The 16,700-nt window shown below is 48.7% G+C and overlaps 4 protein-coding genes across 4 annotated transcripts; 3 read left to right on the top strand and 1 right to left on the bottom strand.

The window, feature by feature from the left end:
• Nucleotides 1–34: 34 nt before the first annotated feature.
• GGS22DRAFT_164036 (T-complex protein 11-domain-containing protein) lies at nt 35–4,296 on the bottom strand. The gene has a single exon (XM_047961464.1). It carries the CDS (start codon nt 3,726–3,728, stop codon nt 684–686), a length of 3,045 nt encoding a protein of 1,014 aa, XP_047818484.1. The 5' UTR covers nt 3,729–4,296; the 3' UTR covers nt 35–683.
• A 408-nt stretch (nt 4,297–4,704) lies between these two features.
• GGS22DRAFT_164033 (uncharacterized protein) lies at nt 4,705–6,609 on the top strand. The gene is made up of 3 exons (XM_047961463.1): nt 4,705–5,492; nt 5,546–5,828; nt 5,890–6,609. The coding sequence occupies exons 1-3, from the start codon at nt 5,275–5,277 to the stop codon at nt 6,070–6,072; spliced, it is 684 nt and encodes a 227-aa protein (XP_047818483.1). The 5' UTR covers nt 4,705–5,274; the 3' UTR covers nt 6,073–6,609.
• A 2,939-nt stretch (nt 6,610–9,548) lies between these two features.
• On the top strand, nt 9,549–14,272 carry GGS22DRAFT_164025 (SAICAR synthase-like protein). The gene is made up of 2 exons (XM_047961462.1): nt 9,549–11,797; nt 11,898–14,272. Exons 1-2 carry the CDS (start codon nt 9,648–9,650, stop codon nt 13,831–13,833), a joined length of 4,086 nt encoding a protein of 1,361 aa, XP_047818482.1. The 5' UTR covers nt 9,549–9,647; the 3' UTR covers nt 13,834–14,272.
• A 312-nt stretch (nt 14,273–14,584) lies between these two features.
• Nucleotides 14,585–16,239, top strand: GGS22DRAFT_164023 (glycosyltransferase family 4 protein). Its single transcript, XM_047961461.1, has 2 exons — nt 14,585–14,833; nt 14,913–16,239. Exons 1-2 carry the CDS (start codon nt 14,653–14,655, stop codon nt 16,127–16,129), a joined length of 1,398 nt encoding a protein of 465 aa, XP_047818481.1. The 5' UTR covers nt 14,585–14,652; the 3' UTR covers nt 16,130–16,239.
• The last annotated feature ends 461 nt before the right edge of the window (nt 16,240–16,700 follow it).

Here is a 16,700-nt window from a genome sequence, read left to right as displayed (position 1 = left end):
ATCTCCAACTCTTAGTATTCATTATTTGATGTACCTAGTATCTGAGACGATGCTGCCTGAGCTTGGGATAAGAAAGAACCTTGAAGTGTAAGACGCGCTGTGGCGCCTCGCGTTTGCCCCGCCGTCTCGCTATCACGTGATCGGATGCTTAATGAAAAATTGGGACAGCTGCTTCCCAGGTGCCAGGTCGGTTGTTAACGCCACACAGTAGGTACCTAGATACCTACCTCATACAAGTCTCTATAGAACCACGGTTGCGAATAGCCACAAATATAGGAGGCACTGGAGGCATTATTGCGTATATCTTGCGTTCTGAATTGATTGTGTGCGTCCCATGAAAACTGTTCGCTGCTGTAGCATCTATTCTCCCAGATCAGCTAGACCTGTATGTATACGATAGCTAACTTCCAAGCAATACTAAGCAACCACAACGAACTCGAATATGCGCTGATGCAAAAGGTATCCCTCCAAACGCGGCATCCAGCCTGTTCCAAAAAGTACAACCCATCCTTCGTCCCCGCAAATGTGAAATGCCAACCTGAAAGAACGCCCTGTCCCAGAAATAAACCGAAACCCAGATACGTGAATCCGAGTCGATGACCGATACCCCTTCATGATGTGTACCCGACGTCTTAGTAGTGTTGAAAACTTATGAAATCCCCAACCGTTGATGCCCCCTAAAACTATACGGCCGCCGGACTAGGAGTAGAGTCTTCCTTGCTCACATTCTCGGCGACCTCTTCCCACCATATTCCGTGGGCTTCCCGATCTACGGCTCCCACCCTAACAATTTCATCAACCATATCTCGTATCTTCTCTACAAATTCAGGTAATCCGAGACTGGCGAGCTTCTCCCCGGCTGTACTGGTCGCCTTGACCTTCTCGCTTGCAGAACCAGCTTGTATCCTAGCTAGGATGTGACCCCTCATTCGCGTCAGGAGCAATTTCAACACAGGCTCTCTCGGGTCTGTGTTTTCGCGCCTCGCATCTATACTAGCGGTGAGCACCTTGGTTACAAGGGCTTGTAGATGTGTCTTTGTGGCAGTAGGCATCGATCGTCCAGCTTCTAGCGCTGCCATGATGCCGTGAATAGCTGTAGACTGGGGGAGTGGTTTCGTATCGTCGTCCATGGATTCAAGAACCGTAAAGATGCGACCGGCTTCTGTCTTCCAAGGGGCCCGGACATCGCGTTTGAGCATGTTCTTGCATTGGAGGAGAATGGCACCAGCGGTAACGATACGTATAGTCTGGCAGCCGACATGTGCGCGGCGTTTGACATCAAGAGCAAGTGGCTCTGGTACAGTGTCATCTAATGGAGATGGCTGTGTAAACTCGTCCAACAACATTTGCCAGTATATCTTGTCCGGAGTGGGTCGTGAGCGTGGGTGATTGATCCCCTCAGGATCACGGCGAGCCACTTCCGCGTGCACCTTATTACGTGCGTTTCGCCATGAAGTTTCCGCATGAGATAACGTGATATTGCCATTGTCTAGGTCCTCAGCAAATCTTTTAGTCTCATACACGGAAGCGTGCTCTACGAGACTTGGTGCTACGACTTGCAACATGTAATTCGCGTAGTCGTAGAGCATAGTATCGATGAACGACAGTAGCGCTTCAAGACGATTGACAACATCCCCTTGGCTAAGCTTATTCTCCACCAAGTCCTTGACTTCGTCGTCGCGAACTGGTGCGCAGAGCTTGGGAAGGAGAGATCCAATTGACGAGAAGAACTGCTGGTACGAAAAGCTACCAGCTAAAAATTGCCGCTGTGCAACTTCAGTGTCGAGCATTTCGCCAATGAATGTATGCATAGGCGTGCCGGGCTGGACCAGATGTTGAAGTCTTTCCCGGATGTAATTGGCCATTATAATAAGGTAATGGAACTCCTTCTCCTCGTCCCCAGGGTTGGCTTTCAAATCGTCGAAGAGAGGAATTAGACGAAGCTTGTGCTGCTCTTGAAAATGCTGGTACTCGATACGATACTCGCGATTGATGGCCAATTCATGAACAATAATCCGATTATCCGGAAGTATCGGGGGATAGCTTGGTTGAAGTACACTTTGCTTCAGCTCCTTCTCTCTTAGTTGAGTCGGTGGCGGCGTGAGGGTCTGGAGTTGCGAAACAACACGCTCTGCTGTTGCATTGTCTTCAGCCGAGTTGCCATTACTTAAAGAATGTTCTGCAACTCTTGGTCTCATGTCACCCGCAGGCTTCTTTGCGGCCCTAGCTTTCCTCGCCTGCTTGACGGCCTCGAATATCATTCTCTTTCCCTGCTCGGGACCGGCGAGTCTCTTGATCCGAACCATCAACATGAGTTGATTTTCCTTGATACTTTCTCGGTATGATTCGGCAACAACTTCTTCGGTGCGATCCTTGACGCTTTGAAGGATTGCGTCAAGTTCTACGAATTGCAAGAGCATCACTTCGACTAATGCATTCGAATCGCGGGCCTTCCACGATATGAAGGCATTGTGAAACGTCGCATATGATTCTGACAAGGCTCCTTGTATCGCCGGTGGAGTCGTATAGTTGTTCAGTGACGTCAGTCGGGATAGTATATTCTCGAACGAGATGAGCAAATCTCGCGCCTTGGCAACGAGATCCTGTAACTGTGGATTAGCCAGGTCATCATGAGGTATGGGTTGCCCTTGAGAGGATCCAACCTGCTCCTGTTCTCCTCTGTGGTCCTTATTGCTAAGAACCTGGGTAGGGTGGCCTAATATCAAGAAGGCGCTCAAGAAGGTTCGGACAGCAGTCATCTCATTCACTGACCCTACCTCACCCTCTTGTAGGCCACATATACCCAATACTCTCGCCGTAAGTACGAGAACATTCTCTTGTGCAAGGAGTTCAGTCACTTGCTCGAAAGAAGTATCCCGAACGCTGTCGATATTTAAACCGAGCTCGGAGAACTGGTGCACGGCCTTCCTCTTCAGCACTCCTCTCCACCACCATTGGATCTTGGACACTGCAACATCCTCACTCATGAGAACGACATCACTCATGCTTGAAGATTCGTGCTCGTCCTCCTCTGGCAAACTGCTGGTATCAGACTTCTTAGTCATGATACTTTGACCTCTAGATCGTCTAGCAGCATGACGACTGCGTAGTTCTTCCCTCCTCTTTTCAGCCTCGGCTAATCGCTCCTCCATCTGAGCTTTAAGTTTACGCAACTCCTGCTCCCTCTTTTCTTTCATGCTTTCGGCCACTGCCTTAGCCCGCTTTACCTCTTCGGCGCACGCTGCGACAATTTCAGCCAGATTTTTTTCTCTGGCTTGAGCAGCAGCTAACGCCCGCTCTTCAATATTGGAGCTCTTCTGGGTGGCAGCCTTCGCAAGTGCTGCTCTTAGGCGCACCTTTTCGGCGTGCGCGGCCCTATCAGCCAAGCGCGCTTTCCGATCCTCCAGGATAGAAGCACGTCGCATTTGCTGGGCAATATACTTGCTCTGAGGACCGACATTATGAACGAAACCATGAGAGGACCGCGACTGCGCAGAAGAGATGGAGTTTCGACGCGACGAGGCAGCCGAATCTTTTCGACGATTTTGGGTAGGCCGGTAAAAACGTGCGGCAATGTGCGGAGGTGGGGTATATATTCTGGTGCTATCCTCCTCTGTCGTCATCAAAGCCATATCTAGATCGCAGTCCAGAGATGACGGGTCCGGAGTGCCTACAGATTCCTCGATGTTTCGAGATGGGTCGGATAGGTCTGCAGAAACGCGACGCATTGTGACTATGTCGGATTGGGGCGTACGTTATAAACGTACTGATCTAAGCCAATTCTAATGCAGGTAAGAAATAAGAGAAATGGCGCAACACAACAGAGCGATCTGCTTTTTCCTGCAACAAGGAGTTTGATACGCCTGGATCGCGGTGTGTCTTTGTATAATTCGTGTGAAATAACCGAGTCTTGTATTCTTGTCACTATCCGTTTGGCGTGGCGTTTCTCCAACCACGGCTCGGGCCAACAACAAAGTGACGCACTTCCACGGTACGCTACGGTAGGTAAAGTGGGAACGAATAGGATTGAAACGATGGTGGTTGCGGCCGCAAGAAGCGCAGGGAAAAGAATACGAATCCTACAGCGTAACTGGAAAAAGAAGATGAAGTGGAATGAGATAAGATGGAAGTAAATACAATGGTAAAAAAGCGAGCCGCAACGAGGGCGGAAAGTTGCAGAACTCGCACTGCAGGATCCCGAGTCAAACGGACAGAAAGGGAAGAATAAAAAAAAACAGAATAATAAACGAAAGAAGAAAACGCAGTAAGAAAAGAAAGTTGGCTAAGGTAATAAACTTTCTAAGCTGGGCTGGAAACGTCAAATGCAATTATGACAGATGAGATGACGGAAGGATTGCAATTGTGAGGCCAGTCGCCGCGTCTCAGGTCTAGCCCACCTCAGTGAAACATTAAATTGTAGGTACATTTGGCATGCTAGACAAACTTTGAACAGGCCTAGTAGCTGCCTAGCTGCCTAGCCGCTTAGTAGATGTAGGGTCCTAGACTGCTGCTGGAGCCCTGGGTATTGTACCTAGATTCCCATCCGTTTAGAAGGATAAGGTTTCTTACTAAATGTACCTAGTTAAATGTATTTATGTACATATGTACATGTGTACTCTCGTATTTTACATAACTTCCAAGTTGGTAAGCGAAGGACCGCTGTCTTCTTTCCGTTTCCATCCATTCCCTCGCCTTCCAGATTATCCAGTCCGCATCCGTTGAATTTCTCAAGTTGGAAGTTAGAACATCATCGTCAATATCACAGGGTCCCCAGGCGAAGGTCCATATGCACTTTACTAGCGTTGACCCGGTAAATGGGATTGGCATCTCATGAGATCCTCGTCTATATGTATTTCCGGCATCTTATGAACACGGCGCCAAGACATTCAACCTGGGCAGTCCGGCACTCCGGGTAGAGAGTCCCGAGACCTTTGGTGTCGCTCTCAACTACGCGCAATGAGAAGATTAAGATGCTATACAGGTAGAGTTTCAACATGATGCATTTACTTACAGTTACAATTGTAATGTTAGTATGTCGAACATTCGCAATGATTGGTCAGGATCGCCGGGTAGACAGGCAACAGATAGGTATCAGCTATGCCGGACATAATGCGGGTTGGTCACAAAAAGGACAGGCACAGCCCAACCAAACAATCACTTATATTGTAGCCTACCGGGTCGAACGATCAAATGAATTCTCACCATAATTTCTTGGCTCCAGACGATAGTTCTCTATCTAGAGTTCGATAATATCTTAAGTAACCTATTTTAAATATGCAGATTCCGATGCTAAAAGATCCAGCGAAGGCCCTATCACTGTTCGCAGGGCTCCAAAGGCCTCTGACCAGTGTACTTTCGGACGGGCTTTCAGGGGCACCGTCGCCATCGAAGATTATTCCCGGTGGTTCCCCTTTCAGTTTTTGCGAGGTCTCGCGGTCGACAGACCTCTTCCAGATTTCATCCGTTGAACTATCCGAGCAGCCTATCCACATGTACGTGATCGAGATTCGAAACACCTACCGATATATCCACTGACGATCGACAGCGACGACGTCTTCTTCGTCCATATTCACGGGAAGTTTCAAGAATCGTTCTCGGTAAATGCGACCTTCGAGCTCAGCGAAGGGTGCGGTCCTCACTGCGAAGAACACGGTATCCCGCCCGGTGAAAAACACGGGACATTGATATCGGCATCTTTTTGCAACATGAGCCTAGTTAAACAATCTTCAGATGGGAGGGGAAAGAACTATGAGACCTGCCCGCCTGAAAAGGGGGATGCCCTGGTCACTTCAATGGGATACGTACACCCTATGCTCTTCAGAACTCCTGTAAGCATCTTTCATTGCTCGCTCATCTTCATAGCTCATATATGACCACTGACAAGAGCAGGGCTGGCACAATTTTACCTTCGACGCAAAGACTGCTAACGGACAGAGAATTTACTGCCTAACGACCGAGATCTGTTTAAAATGGGAAGATGAAGACAAGAATAAAGAGTCATCTCTAACTCCTTGGACCGATTGTACATGGCCGCGTCCTCGAGTGGAACATCCCTTCAATTCGGATCTTTAAAACGCATGGTTTAAAGTCATACCATGGGTAATTGATTAAACCGAGCCTGGGCAAAAGGGGCTCAAGCTACTGCAAGTAAAGAAACTAAAAATAACATCGCGATGATCAGATCGGATTTCCCATCTGGCGCTATTCGACTTCATCTTAAATTACCAGGAGCACGATACCCGTTTACTCTACCCTGTCAGCCGTTCGCAACTTCGCATGCGTGCGACCACCCTAACCCATGACATGTTTATGAAACATTCAAGGATGACACGGATATCTGCTGCCTGTAGGTCTCAGTCGAATCTGCAGTCGGCCGAATACTTGGTATGACCTTGGCTGGAGAGGCTTAACGGCAGGTACTGAGGTCCGTATTATGATAATATGATAGATGATACGTCTAAAGTTTTCGAGTCTTGATTTGTTAAAAAGTTTAGCCTCGTAGGTACTCGATTAAGCATAGATTGTCTAGGTTGAATTGATCTGCGCTTAGTTTCTTTGTCTTGCTTAGATCGATCGACTCAATTGCAACCATGTGGCTCAAGACTCGAGACTCGAAACTCAAGAAAAAGATAAATCATGTTTATGATCTGGCATGTAAAGCCTCACTAAGATAAACAGGAAAGCCATAGGAATAAGCTTCCTCGTATAGCATGCTTATAAAGTCATTCTAAGAGGAAATGTAGGGACCGTGTACCTTTAAGTTCATCCAGCAATGATCAAGGTTTAAATATAAGGTGGACATGCTGATATGAGAAGACTAACTTCAAAGTCTTATATTGCCGGGGCAACCTCACAACTAGTGCATCATAAGTAAGATGCACGAACGAGATGACGGTTCGTAGTAGGTGATGCTACAAATATTGAGAAGTCATGTACGTACCTATGTGATAAATATAAGAGAGATCACTCGTCTATCCCCCGAGCGTCTGTAAGTTGAGGATATCCAACTAGCCCACACAGAATGTCTTGCCTTAACATCTGCGCCAATGGCCACGATAGCACGCGGGTCTTGGATGGGCACCGAATGTTGAGCCTAATATACCCGACCTCAATTAGATAAAGAAGAACCAGCTGTACTCCTAGTGAATATATCGATAACTATATTGGCAATACAATACAATGGTTATAGACAGCATAGCAGCTTATGATATAGCTTATGTATCGACTCCACTCCAATAGGAGCGAGGTAGTATGCTTCATTCACCAAAGATACCTAACTCATGTATAGCCCGTTACTCGCACTTGGCATCGAACTTTACCGAACACGATTGTCCTGCATGAGTTATGTGTGATCCCAACGATCTCTCAACCTTGTTGAATCTAACAGTCTAATAGACGTGGAGAGACGTGACAACGTGTGATGAGTGGGTCTGATGATACGATCAAAATCTGGTCCAAGAACGTCCCTCTTTGAGGCTTCAGGTGGTCCCGGGAGTGGAGGTTCCCATTCCAGAGATCCACGAAGGGATTCAAATAGTGGCCCCGGAGATAATCTCAGTACCCCTTCTAGCATTGCTCTGGTACCGATTCCAGAAGCTCTGACGATTGAAGGATATCATCACCTACTTGAATATAGGAGATTAGTTTAAACACAAAAACGAGATCGTCTCTATGTTGACTTATGTATCTCATGGGCGTGTGATTTATAACAAACATTCGAAGTAGAGTTAGACGTAGCTTGTGGCGACAATTGACGACATGCGGCTCTGAGTGGCCAAAGTTAATCTTGAATCTTGCGAGACTTCATAATTCCGACGCATTGGATAAGCAAGCAAGATGCCGTTAGTCTATGGGATGACCCAAGTGGTCGTATCCTTCTACCACGTGTGCTTACAGTCTGGGGAACACGAATGCCGCAGAACTATGGGGAGTTGGGTTGATTTAACAATGGCTGCCGTGGCCGTTCCTGTACTAGTCCGTTAGTATATGTAGCTGGGCGAGGAAAGCAAAAGGGGCTTGACGCCTCTCCGAGTGAAGAAGGGATAAGACAGCACGTTGTTAAATGATTGGCCAAAAATCGATCTTGAGGTCTGCATACCCGCGAATAACAAGGTAGCCGAGACATATGCCTTTTGCCTGTAAGTTATCGACATGGAATGTAGTTCCGTACTTGACACAATCATGTATGTCCACGATCGACGCATTTGTTCAACACCACGTCCCGTTCAAACTTATCAATTCTCCCGGATGCTGTGCCGTACTAGGTGCATGGCGTTGTGCCTGGCTGGGGAAACCACCTCGCTGGCATACAATGCCGAGTTACGTAGACGTACATCCATGTATGTAGGCTCATTCCATGGCTTCATGCGATATTTGCAATGATACCATGAGGCTTTCTCTCGATTCAGAGATTTATGCCAATGACTCAAAGTGAGGTGGCATGCAACGCCTTGGATCGAACCATTGGACAGTAAAATCAAGAGAAATCAGACATTTCAATGTGTAACCGCATTTCTGCTGTGACTCCGAGTCAGACTAGTCAGGAACACACGGGCCTTCGTGAAGCAAATCCCTCAGGTTGAACATGACGATGGCCTGTAAGAGGTGGAATGGCCACAACGTGTCTCGAATTCGTCAATTACCGAAGACGAAAATCAGTCACAGCGAGCCCAAGCCCTAAGAGTGATCTGGGCTCTCCGGTTCAAGCGGTCAGCGAAAAAAGTCGAGGACTAGGATTAAATGCCATATATTGCATCATCGTCTTTCATCGCGATGAAGGAGGTCTGGGTTATCTTGGGTATCAAGCGGTCAGTCGATAGCACTAAGATCTAAGCCTTGATTGGGCATTTTGAATAACCAAGCTTCAATACCATTGGTTGGTTATCTTGCTGATCCAATAGATAATAGGCGTGTTGCTCTAACGTTGTCAAGACGATTCCTAATGGAGCAGAGTCGTATTAGCGGAGGATGGCTTCGATAAGAAAATCGAAAATCTGGGAAAGCATCGTACACGACGTTAAGAGGATTGGAACATTTGAATGCTGTGGCAGCTGTGGAATTTTTGGAAGGTTAACGGCCATTGGTTAATTGGCACGTGGGCTGTCGGCATAGGATCATCATCGATATAGGAGACATCGCTTGTATACTTATTACGTCTTTTTAATTTAGAATACCTAATGAATACTTGGTATAGTATTGGCGATCTAAGTGCCATAGTGCCGAAGAGCCGTTGTATCTTTCTTGTCTCGGACTAAAATCGAATACTTGTACTCTACATGAAGGAGCATCATAAATAGAAAATGGGAAGGTCCATATTGTACTAGACTTCGATTAAAGCACCTGTAATCCGGGGCACCCCTCCCCTAAGAGATACACTAAGAAGTTGCTGGGAAGTCGCTAGGTAGTAGGTACCTGGCCAGGTTTAGGTACCGTAGGTAACGTTTTTGGGGAGTGATCTATTTCTCCACTTTGACCGAAACCGCCACCATAATTAAAGTTGTAGGGCTTGGGTCTTTGTACCTTTTCCATCATAATTCAACTCCCAAGGTCTCTAACACAGCACAGCTTCTAATCCGAATACCACCCGCTCAATTTTCTGCGAATCATTCCTCCCACATTGCCATGGTCATTCGTCAGATGTTTACCTCATGTCCAGTCCGTCTCGTAAGCCCGAAAATGCCGCATCTGCCGCACCGGTGAGCTCTCAAGGTGTGGCCGCTGGGAGTTCTAGTGCCAGTCCCGTCAGTGCTGCTGCTGCCGCCGCCACTGGGACAGCGATTCACAGCCCATCCTCCGATTCCCTCGATCTGACTGGCTCGTCCTCCATATCTGACCATGCATGGCCGTCTGCAAGTGTCTCGCCTGCTGTACCAGCACCCGTACCCGTACCCCCCGGTTCCCATGTGCCATCCACATCCACTCCTCAATCGTCCGCCGCTCTCAACCATGTCGACCAAAGCAATAAGAAATCACGTCCGCCCACTGCCCCCCAGAGACCCAATGGACCGTCTCTCCTTACACAAGCGCTGGCTTCTGCTCGTGGAATTCTACATTCACACGTTCCTATCTCCAATACGGACCAGCGACGTCCCGAGCAGAAGCCTGTACCTGTACCTGTGCCACCAAATGGAACGAACCGACCTAGCCAGCCTAAAAATCTGTATGAACCACACACCGGACACACGGTGACTGGACCTCAAAATGCCTTCTATGAACATAACGAACAAGGCGATCTGACGCCAACCGGCTATTTGCAATTTACCGAGGCCGCTAGAACGATATCCGCACCCTCGCTGTCTTCTATCACCTATCCAGGGGTTGATGGTCCTCCACCATTACCTGTTACGATGCCGGCCACTATAAGCACAACTTCGACATTCCTAGAACGCCGGGACTTTGAATTTGGAATTAGAAGTAGAGGACGATCGTTGGAACGGACAGAAAAGGAACTTCGCCTACGCTTGTCGAATCTCCCTAATGCGCATTCCGATAACGTCGGAGATACTTTATATTCCTCTGATATTACGGCTGCTAAGATGGCTCCATCTACCGACGACAATCCCGAACAGCTTTCCGACGCGCGGGTCCAGTACAGGGCGTGGAGGGTTGAACGCCCCCCTATCTCGATGGGTCCGGAGAAAGCATGGTCTATTGGTACCAATGACATAATCGGCCACCAAGATGGACAGGTCGAGAAATCTATTACAGAGGTTTTGGCGGGTGTCGAACCTACTCGCAGTCGGAAGGCAAGCCATAGCCTGCGCTTCTTCAAGGAAGGTCTCCCCGAGGAGAAAGGCCGGCGGAGAGAGTCAAAGTCTGGAGGTCATCAACGGGAAAAGCAACTACTTTCCAAGGGCTTGCAGTTGGACTTGCTTCGCGAGAATCAACTGGACGAAAATGCTGTTTTCCAGAATCTTACACCATCACCTCAATCTATTGAAGGCGAACAATCACCTTCTCGTTTATCGAGCGTGCAGTCTTTTCCTTGGGGCACTGCTGACCTCGAATCTATCCCCCCTAAGGCAGTCCAACTAGATTATTTTGGCCTACAGAAACCATCAAAACATAGTGCCGATCCCATTAAGACAGTATCTCCTCGAGAACAACTTGCAAATGCTGGAATTTACAGCGAGCCCAATGGCTCTGCTGTAGTGTCTGACGAGGACGTGACACAGATTGGCAGGGAGTCAAGTGATGTAACGGAGGTTGGTGAGCCAACCGAGGAGGGTGACGAATCATCCGAGGAGAAAATATCGTCCGCTGTATTTCTTCCGCATCAGGGCCTGGAGCAATCACCAGAGAACGGGTGTATTATACCCGAAGAATTCAAAGTTTCGCAGTCAACCTCTCGCAAACCCCACAGCGAGGATTTCCATCCTTGGTTGGTAAAGGCAGATGAACCCGAAGCTGATGTTGGAGCAAGGGCTGAAGGACCTGACAGTGGTAATGTTGACCGTAAGAATGACACAGCCCTATATGTTGAAGAGTGTCCACGAATAGATGATGAATGTGCTATCGAGGATGAGGTCGAGTTTCCCCAGAAATCTAGTGATATATCTGCAAGGTCGTCCCGGCCGGTTTCTCAGTATTACGAGGATATGGTCCATGATCATCAACTTGGACCAAAGATGCCCCTCGATGCAATTGAACTTATACCCTATAAACACCAGGTTGGTGGTCATACGACCATTTGGAGGTTTTCCAAGAGAGCTGTCTGCAAGCAATTAAACAACCGAGAGAACGAGTTTTATGAAAAAATAGAAAGATATCATCGTGACCTTTTACCTTTCTTGCCCAGGTGCGTTATTGTCACGTCCCATTCTCTACACCTGATCTCTCAGATGGTTTGAATGGGAGATATATTTAGCATATTACGGGGAAAGCTAACATTTTATTAGGTACATTGGTGTTCTCAACGTCACATTTCAGAAGCAGCCACGACGAAAATCAACGATCAGAAAGGATGATAGCTACACATCTGAGAAGAAGGGAAGGGAGCAGGATAGCCAAGTAAATGGCAATAACGGAGTATCCCTAGGGCTTCCACAGGTTTTTGATATTTCGGATAAAGAGGATCAGCGCCACCATCGCAGAATAGTGAGCCAATCCTTACAATCATCACACACCCCGATTCCCACAGTTACCTTTGTCGACAACCGTCATATACTTCCTCGAAGTTTGCTGCGGCCCACTGTGTCAGTCAGTGGTGATAACCGTCCATGGAGTGCATCTGCCGCAGTGAACCCTCAGTTTTTACGTGACCACAGTACTCAGACGTCCAGCGAGGACACGGCGGTATCAAATCGGCCAGTTTTGGAGGATCGACACGCCAATAGCTGGGGCGCTACAACTGTCAATAAGAGACTGCGGAACGAGGTTTTTAACGATGCTTTTCTAAAGCAGCCCATCGCAGTACATAAGCATCGGAGGCCAGCATCCCAGCAACGATCAATTCCTCGTCGTCCAGTACAGCAACCGAACCGACCTACAAGCTCGGAGAGCGCTTTGCTAGATCGAAAAATGGTCGATGACAGCGAGAGACAGGCTTATGAGTCAAGTTTCCTAAAGGCACCACCACGTCTTCTACAAAGTCATAGTGACTTAAGTACAGACTCGAGTTGTCTAAGGCTTGAAGGACTAGACCATGTGAAAGATGTCACGGGTACTAGTGCGCCGGAGCCCGAAATCCTATCCGAGAAATTTCCTCACCAGAACCGAAGACGGCGCAATTCGGGGAGCAAACTTCGGCGAAGGCCACAAGATGTTACGGAATCCCGCGGTAATCTCAAGTATTTCGAGGACCTGGATGAAGTCGAATATAAGAGGGATAATGAGTCACATACAGGGTTACACACACTTGTCCACGTAGAAAATGGGCACAAACAAGACGCCGAAGTTGTTGAGAATGGATTTGTAGATAATCCCATACCCCAGTCATACTTCTCATCCACGGTACCATCAGAACTTCCAAGTCCGACGACGGAATTCAAGAAAATCTCACGACCAGTCAACCCCAAAGAGGCCCAGACCCAGCGTGATTCGAGAGTTGAATACTTTCTACTTTTGGAAGATCTCACCGCTGGCATGAAACGACCTTGTATAATGGACCTGAAGATGGGCACTCGGCAATACGGTGTAGAGGCCGGTCCGGGGAAACGAGAATCGCAACAGCGCAAATGCGCCGTCACAACGTCGAGGGACCACGGTGTAAGAGTTTGCGGACTACAGTCCTGGGATGCCAAGTCCCAGACCTACATTTTCAAGGACAAATACTATGGACGAAACCTGAAGGCTGGCTCCGAGTTCCAGGATGCTTTAACCATGTTTCTCTACGACGGCGTGGACTATACAAGCGTTCTACGGCATATCCCGACGATTCTGCAGAAATTAAACCAACTCGAAATGACTATTCGTAGGCTGCGCGGTTATCGATTCTACGCGGCCAGCCTCCTAATGTTCTACGATGCCGATGACTCCGACGAGGGTTACGATACAGCGGCCGATGACTCTACAACCGACTTCGCGACAGATGCTGAGGACGCATGGGAGGCCAGAAAGCGTCGGAGAAATAAGAAAGAGATCGATTTCAAGATGGCCGACTTTGCTAATAGCGTGACGGCGGGAGACTTGGCTGAAGATAAGCCTTGTCCGCCGAAGTATCCAGATGAGCCGGACCGTGGTTTCCTTCGTGGTCTCGCAACTCTGAGGAAGTACTTCTTGAAGATACAGAAGGATGTACGCAACGAACTAGGATTGATTCCCCCACGCAGACAGGAAGATGATGGAAGTGAAGTGGAAAGGAGTGAAGAGGGATGGGGTTCTGTCAGCGATTGAGAGTTATAACTCCTTATTACTAACGATTTTGCACAGTTCGCTAGCACTAATCCCAGCGGCTAAGCAACCTTATACTACGTTTTGATTCATTGTTCATAGTTCTCGGGTTAGGTTCCCCAAAATGGCGCACGGGTGTGTCAAGCTGCTAGTCCACGGACAGGAGCTTCTTTTTTTGGTCGGGCTAAGGGTATGGTCATGACGTTTTCTTATTTTAATTTATCGTTTTAACATACCCGCATGTTTGGGGCGTCTCGAGATTGTCGGTTGCTACGGGAAAAAAAGACGAAATAGCTCATAGTATGGAGAAGAAGAGCTTGCGATGTTGATTCGTAGCCGTTGTTGCTACTTGAGAAAATGGACTGATATGGAGCGAGTTGGTGGGCTGGCATAAGAGATAGTTGATATTAGAATGAGATGAAGCTAGTCAGCCGTATTGGACTATTTGCGCATATGGTTATGTGATTAAGATTGGTGCATGTTTACCAGGAGGTTTGCCCTTGCTATGAACTATAATGTTTCGTATGACTTTTCCATCGCGATATCTTAGGGACATGATCATGTAACTGAACTAGGGGTGCTCACATGTAAGGAACTGCCTACTTAGGTACCGACAGCGACGCACCTCCCCTCTATGCCGGTACCTATGCATGACACTGCGGGGCTGTCCAGTGGATAATTAGCGGGGCATAGGGCTGAAGGGGGGGACATTAAGCTTCGGGGGTTTAGCTAAAATTAACGCCCGGAGCCGCAACCTGTCCTTAACACCCACTAAACTTCAACACCCAAGGGCATGGATACATCTGTCAACCACCTCCCGACATGACAGAAAAGACCCGGGAGGATAGCAAGACTATCGTCTTCTTGCACCCCGACCTGGGAATAGGCGGGGCCGAGAGATTGGTCGTTGACGCCGCTGTTGGATTGCAGAATCGTGGACACAAAGTCGTTATATTCACCAGCCACTGCGATCCGAAACATTGCTTCGACGAGGCGAGAGATGGTACGTCTACCCCCCAAACTCACCCCAATCGCACAGCATTCTCTCTCTGACTCTTATCCTAACAATCCAAAAACAACAGGAACCCTCGACGTCCGCGTCCGCGGCAACACCCTAATCCCTCCCTCCCTCCTCTCGCGCTTCAGCATCCTCTGCTCCATCCTGCGACAACTCCACCTCATCGTACAGATCTCCCTAACCTCCGAGTTGCAAGCCCTAAACCCCACCGCCTTCTTCGTCGACCAACTCAGCGCCGGCGTTCCTCTCCTCCAACTCCTGCACCCGCAAGCGCGCGTGCTCTTCTACTGCCACTTCCCGGACCTGCTGCTCGCGCAGGGCCGACAGAGGTGGTGGAAGCACGCGTACCGCGTCCCGTTCGATGCGTGGGAGCAGTGGAGCATGAGTTTCGCCGACGCTATCGCCGTCAACTCGAAGTTCACGAAGGGCGTTGTAGGACGCACTTGGCCCGCGCTGGTCGCCCGGAAGGAGCTGGACGTGGTGTACCCCTGCGTCGACACCGCTACGAGGGAGAAGAGCGAGGCTGGGCGGCCGTTGTGGAGGGGGAAGAGGTTTCTGTTGAGTATTAACCGGTTTGAACGGAAGAAGGATATCGCGCTGGCTATTAAGGCGTTTGCGGGGTTGAGCGCGCAGGCGAGGAGGGGGGTGAGGTTGGTTGTGGCCGGGGGGTATGATCCTCGGGTTTCGGAGAACGTGGGGTATCATACTGAGCTGGTGGATTTAACTGAAGGGTTGGGGTTGAGTGCTATGACGACCAAGACGCATCTTACTGCGCTGGAAGTCCCTGATGATGTCGAGGTCCTCTTTTTGCACTCTGTGCCGAATTTATTGAAGGAGACGCTGCTTTCTTCGGCGAGGCTTCTGGTTTATACCCCCGCGAACGAACACTTTGGCATTGTGCCTCTGGAGGCTATGCTTGCTGGTGTTCCGGTTCTAGCGGCGGATACGGGTGGGCCTACGGAGACGGTGGTCGAGGGGAAGACGGGGTGGTTGCGATCTCCGGATAAGGTGAATGAATGGACGGAGGTCATGGATAAAGTACTAAATCACATATCCGAGGATGAGTTTGCGGCGATGTCGAAAGCTGGGATCGCGAGGGTTAAAGAAAATTTCGGCGAAGCGCAGATGGCAGAGCGGTTAGACTCAATTGTAGTACAGGCCTTGCGCGAGCCTAAGACGTGGTCGTGGACGCCGACGGTGGCGCTTATGCTAGGGGCTTTAGGCGCTGTAGGTGCTGTGCTAGCGGTGGTTGGTAGTTTACTGCTGCAGAACAAGGAGTAGAGGGTAGGCAAAGCTACATTTCGCGGCATACTTAAGAAGCATGCTGCATTTCATTGTATTATACCTAGTTAAATGCGATGGATACCCTTAATTAAACCCATTATTACTTATTTCTAAGTAGATGGCTCAATGTGACCAGCGGTAGATAATGCACTTTGCTTAGTCTTTTCAGTTAAGGCCTCACGCATAGCCGAGAGGTCACAATTGAAGCAATTCCAAATACCTACGTGCTCCTACTTCTACAATATTATACACCACGTAACACGGCAATTTCACTAACTAGAACTCATGTACAGCAGTTAGAAGCAATAAAAGTCTTGTCTTTCTCATACAATAAACTAACAACACACGACACATCAACATGGCATGTATCCCAGCACATCACAGTGCCCACCGAGCCCTCCAAACCGGTCCGGGTCTCTGTTTCTCCCTCTCTGCCAGCTGCCGACGTGTCGATTATAAAACCCCCCCCCCTCCCTTTTCCCCTCCTCCTTCCCCCGAGAATGTGAGATCGTCAGGAACACCGTGGTATGGTCGATTGGTGATGAGATCCGACCCGCGTCGAATAGTA

Source organism: Annulohypoxylon maeteangense, assembly GCF_022496945.1.
Source record: "Annulohypoxylon maeteangense strain CBS 123835 unplaced genomic scaffold GGS22scaffold_9, whole genome shotgun sequence".
Lineage (NCBI taxonomy): Eukaryota > Fungi > Ascomycota > Sordariomycetes > Xylariales > Hypoxylaceae > Annulohypoxylon > Annulohypoxylon maeteangense.
The sequence above is the reverse complement of the archived record's forward strand: the minus strand, read 5'-3'. Positions and strand labels throughout refer to the sequence as shown.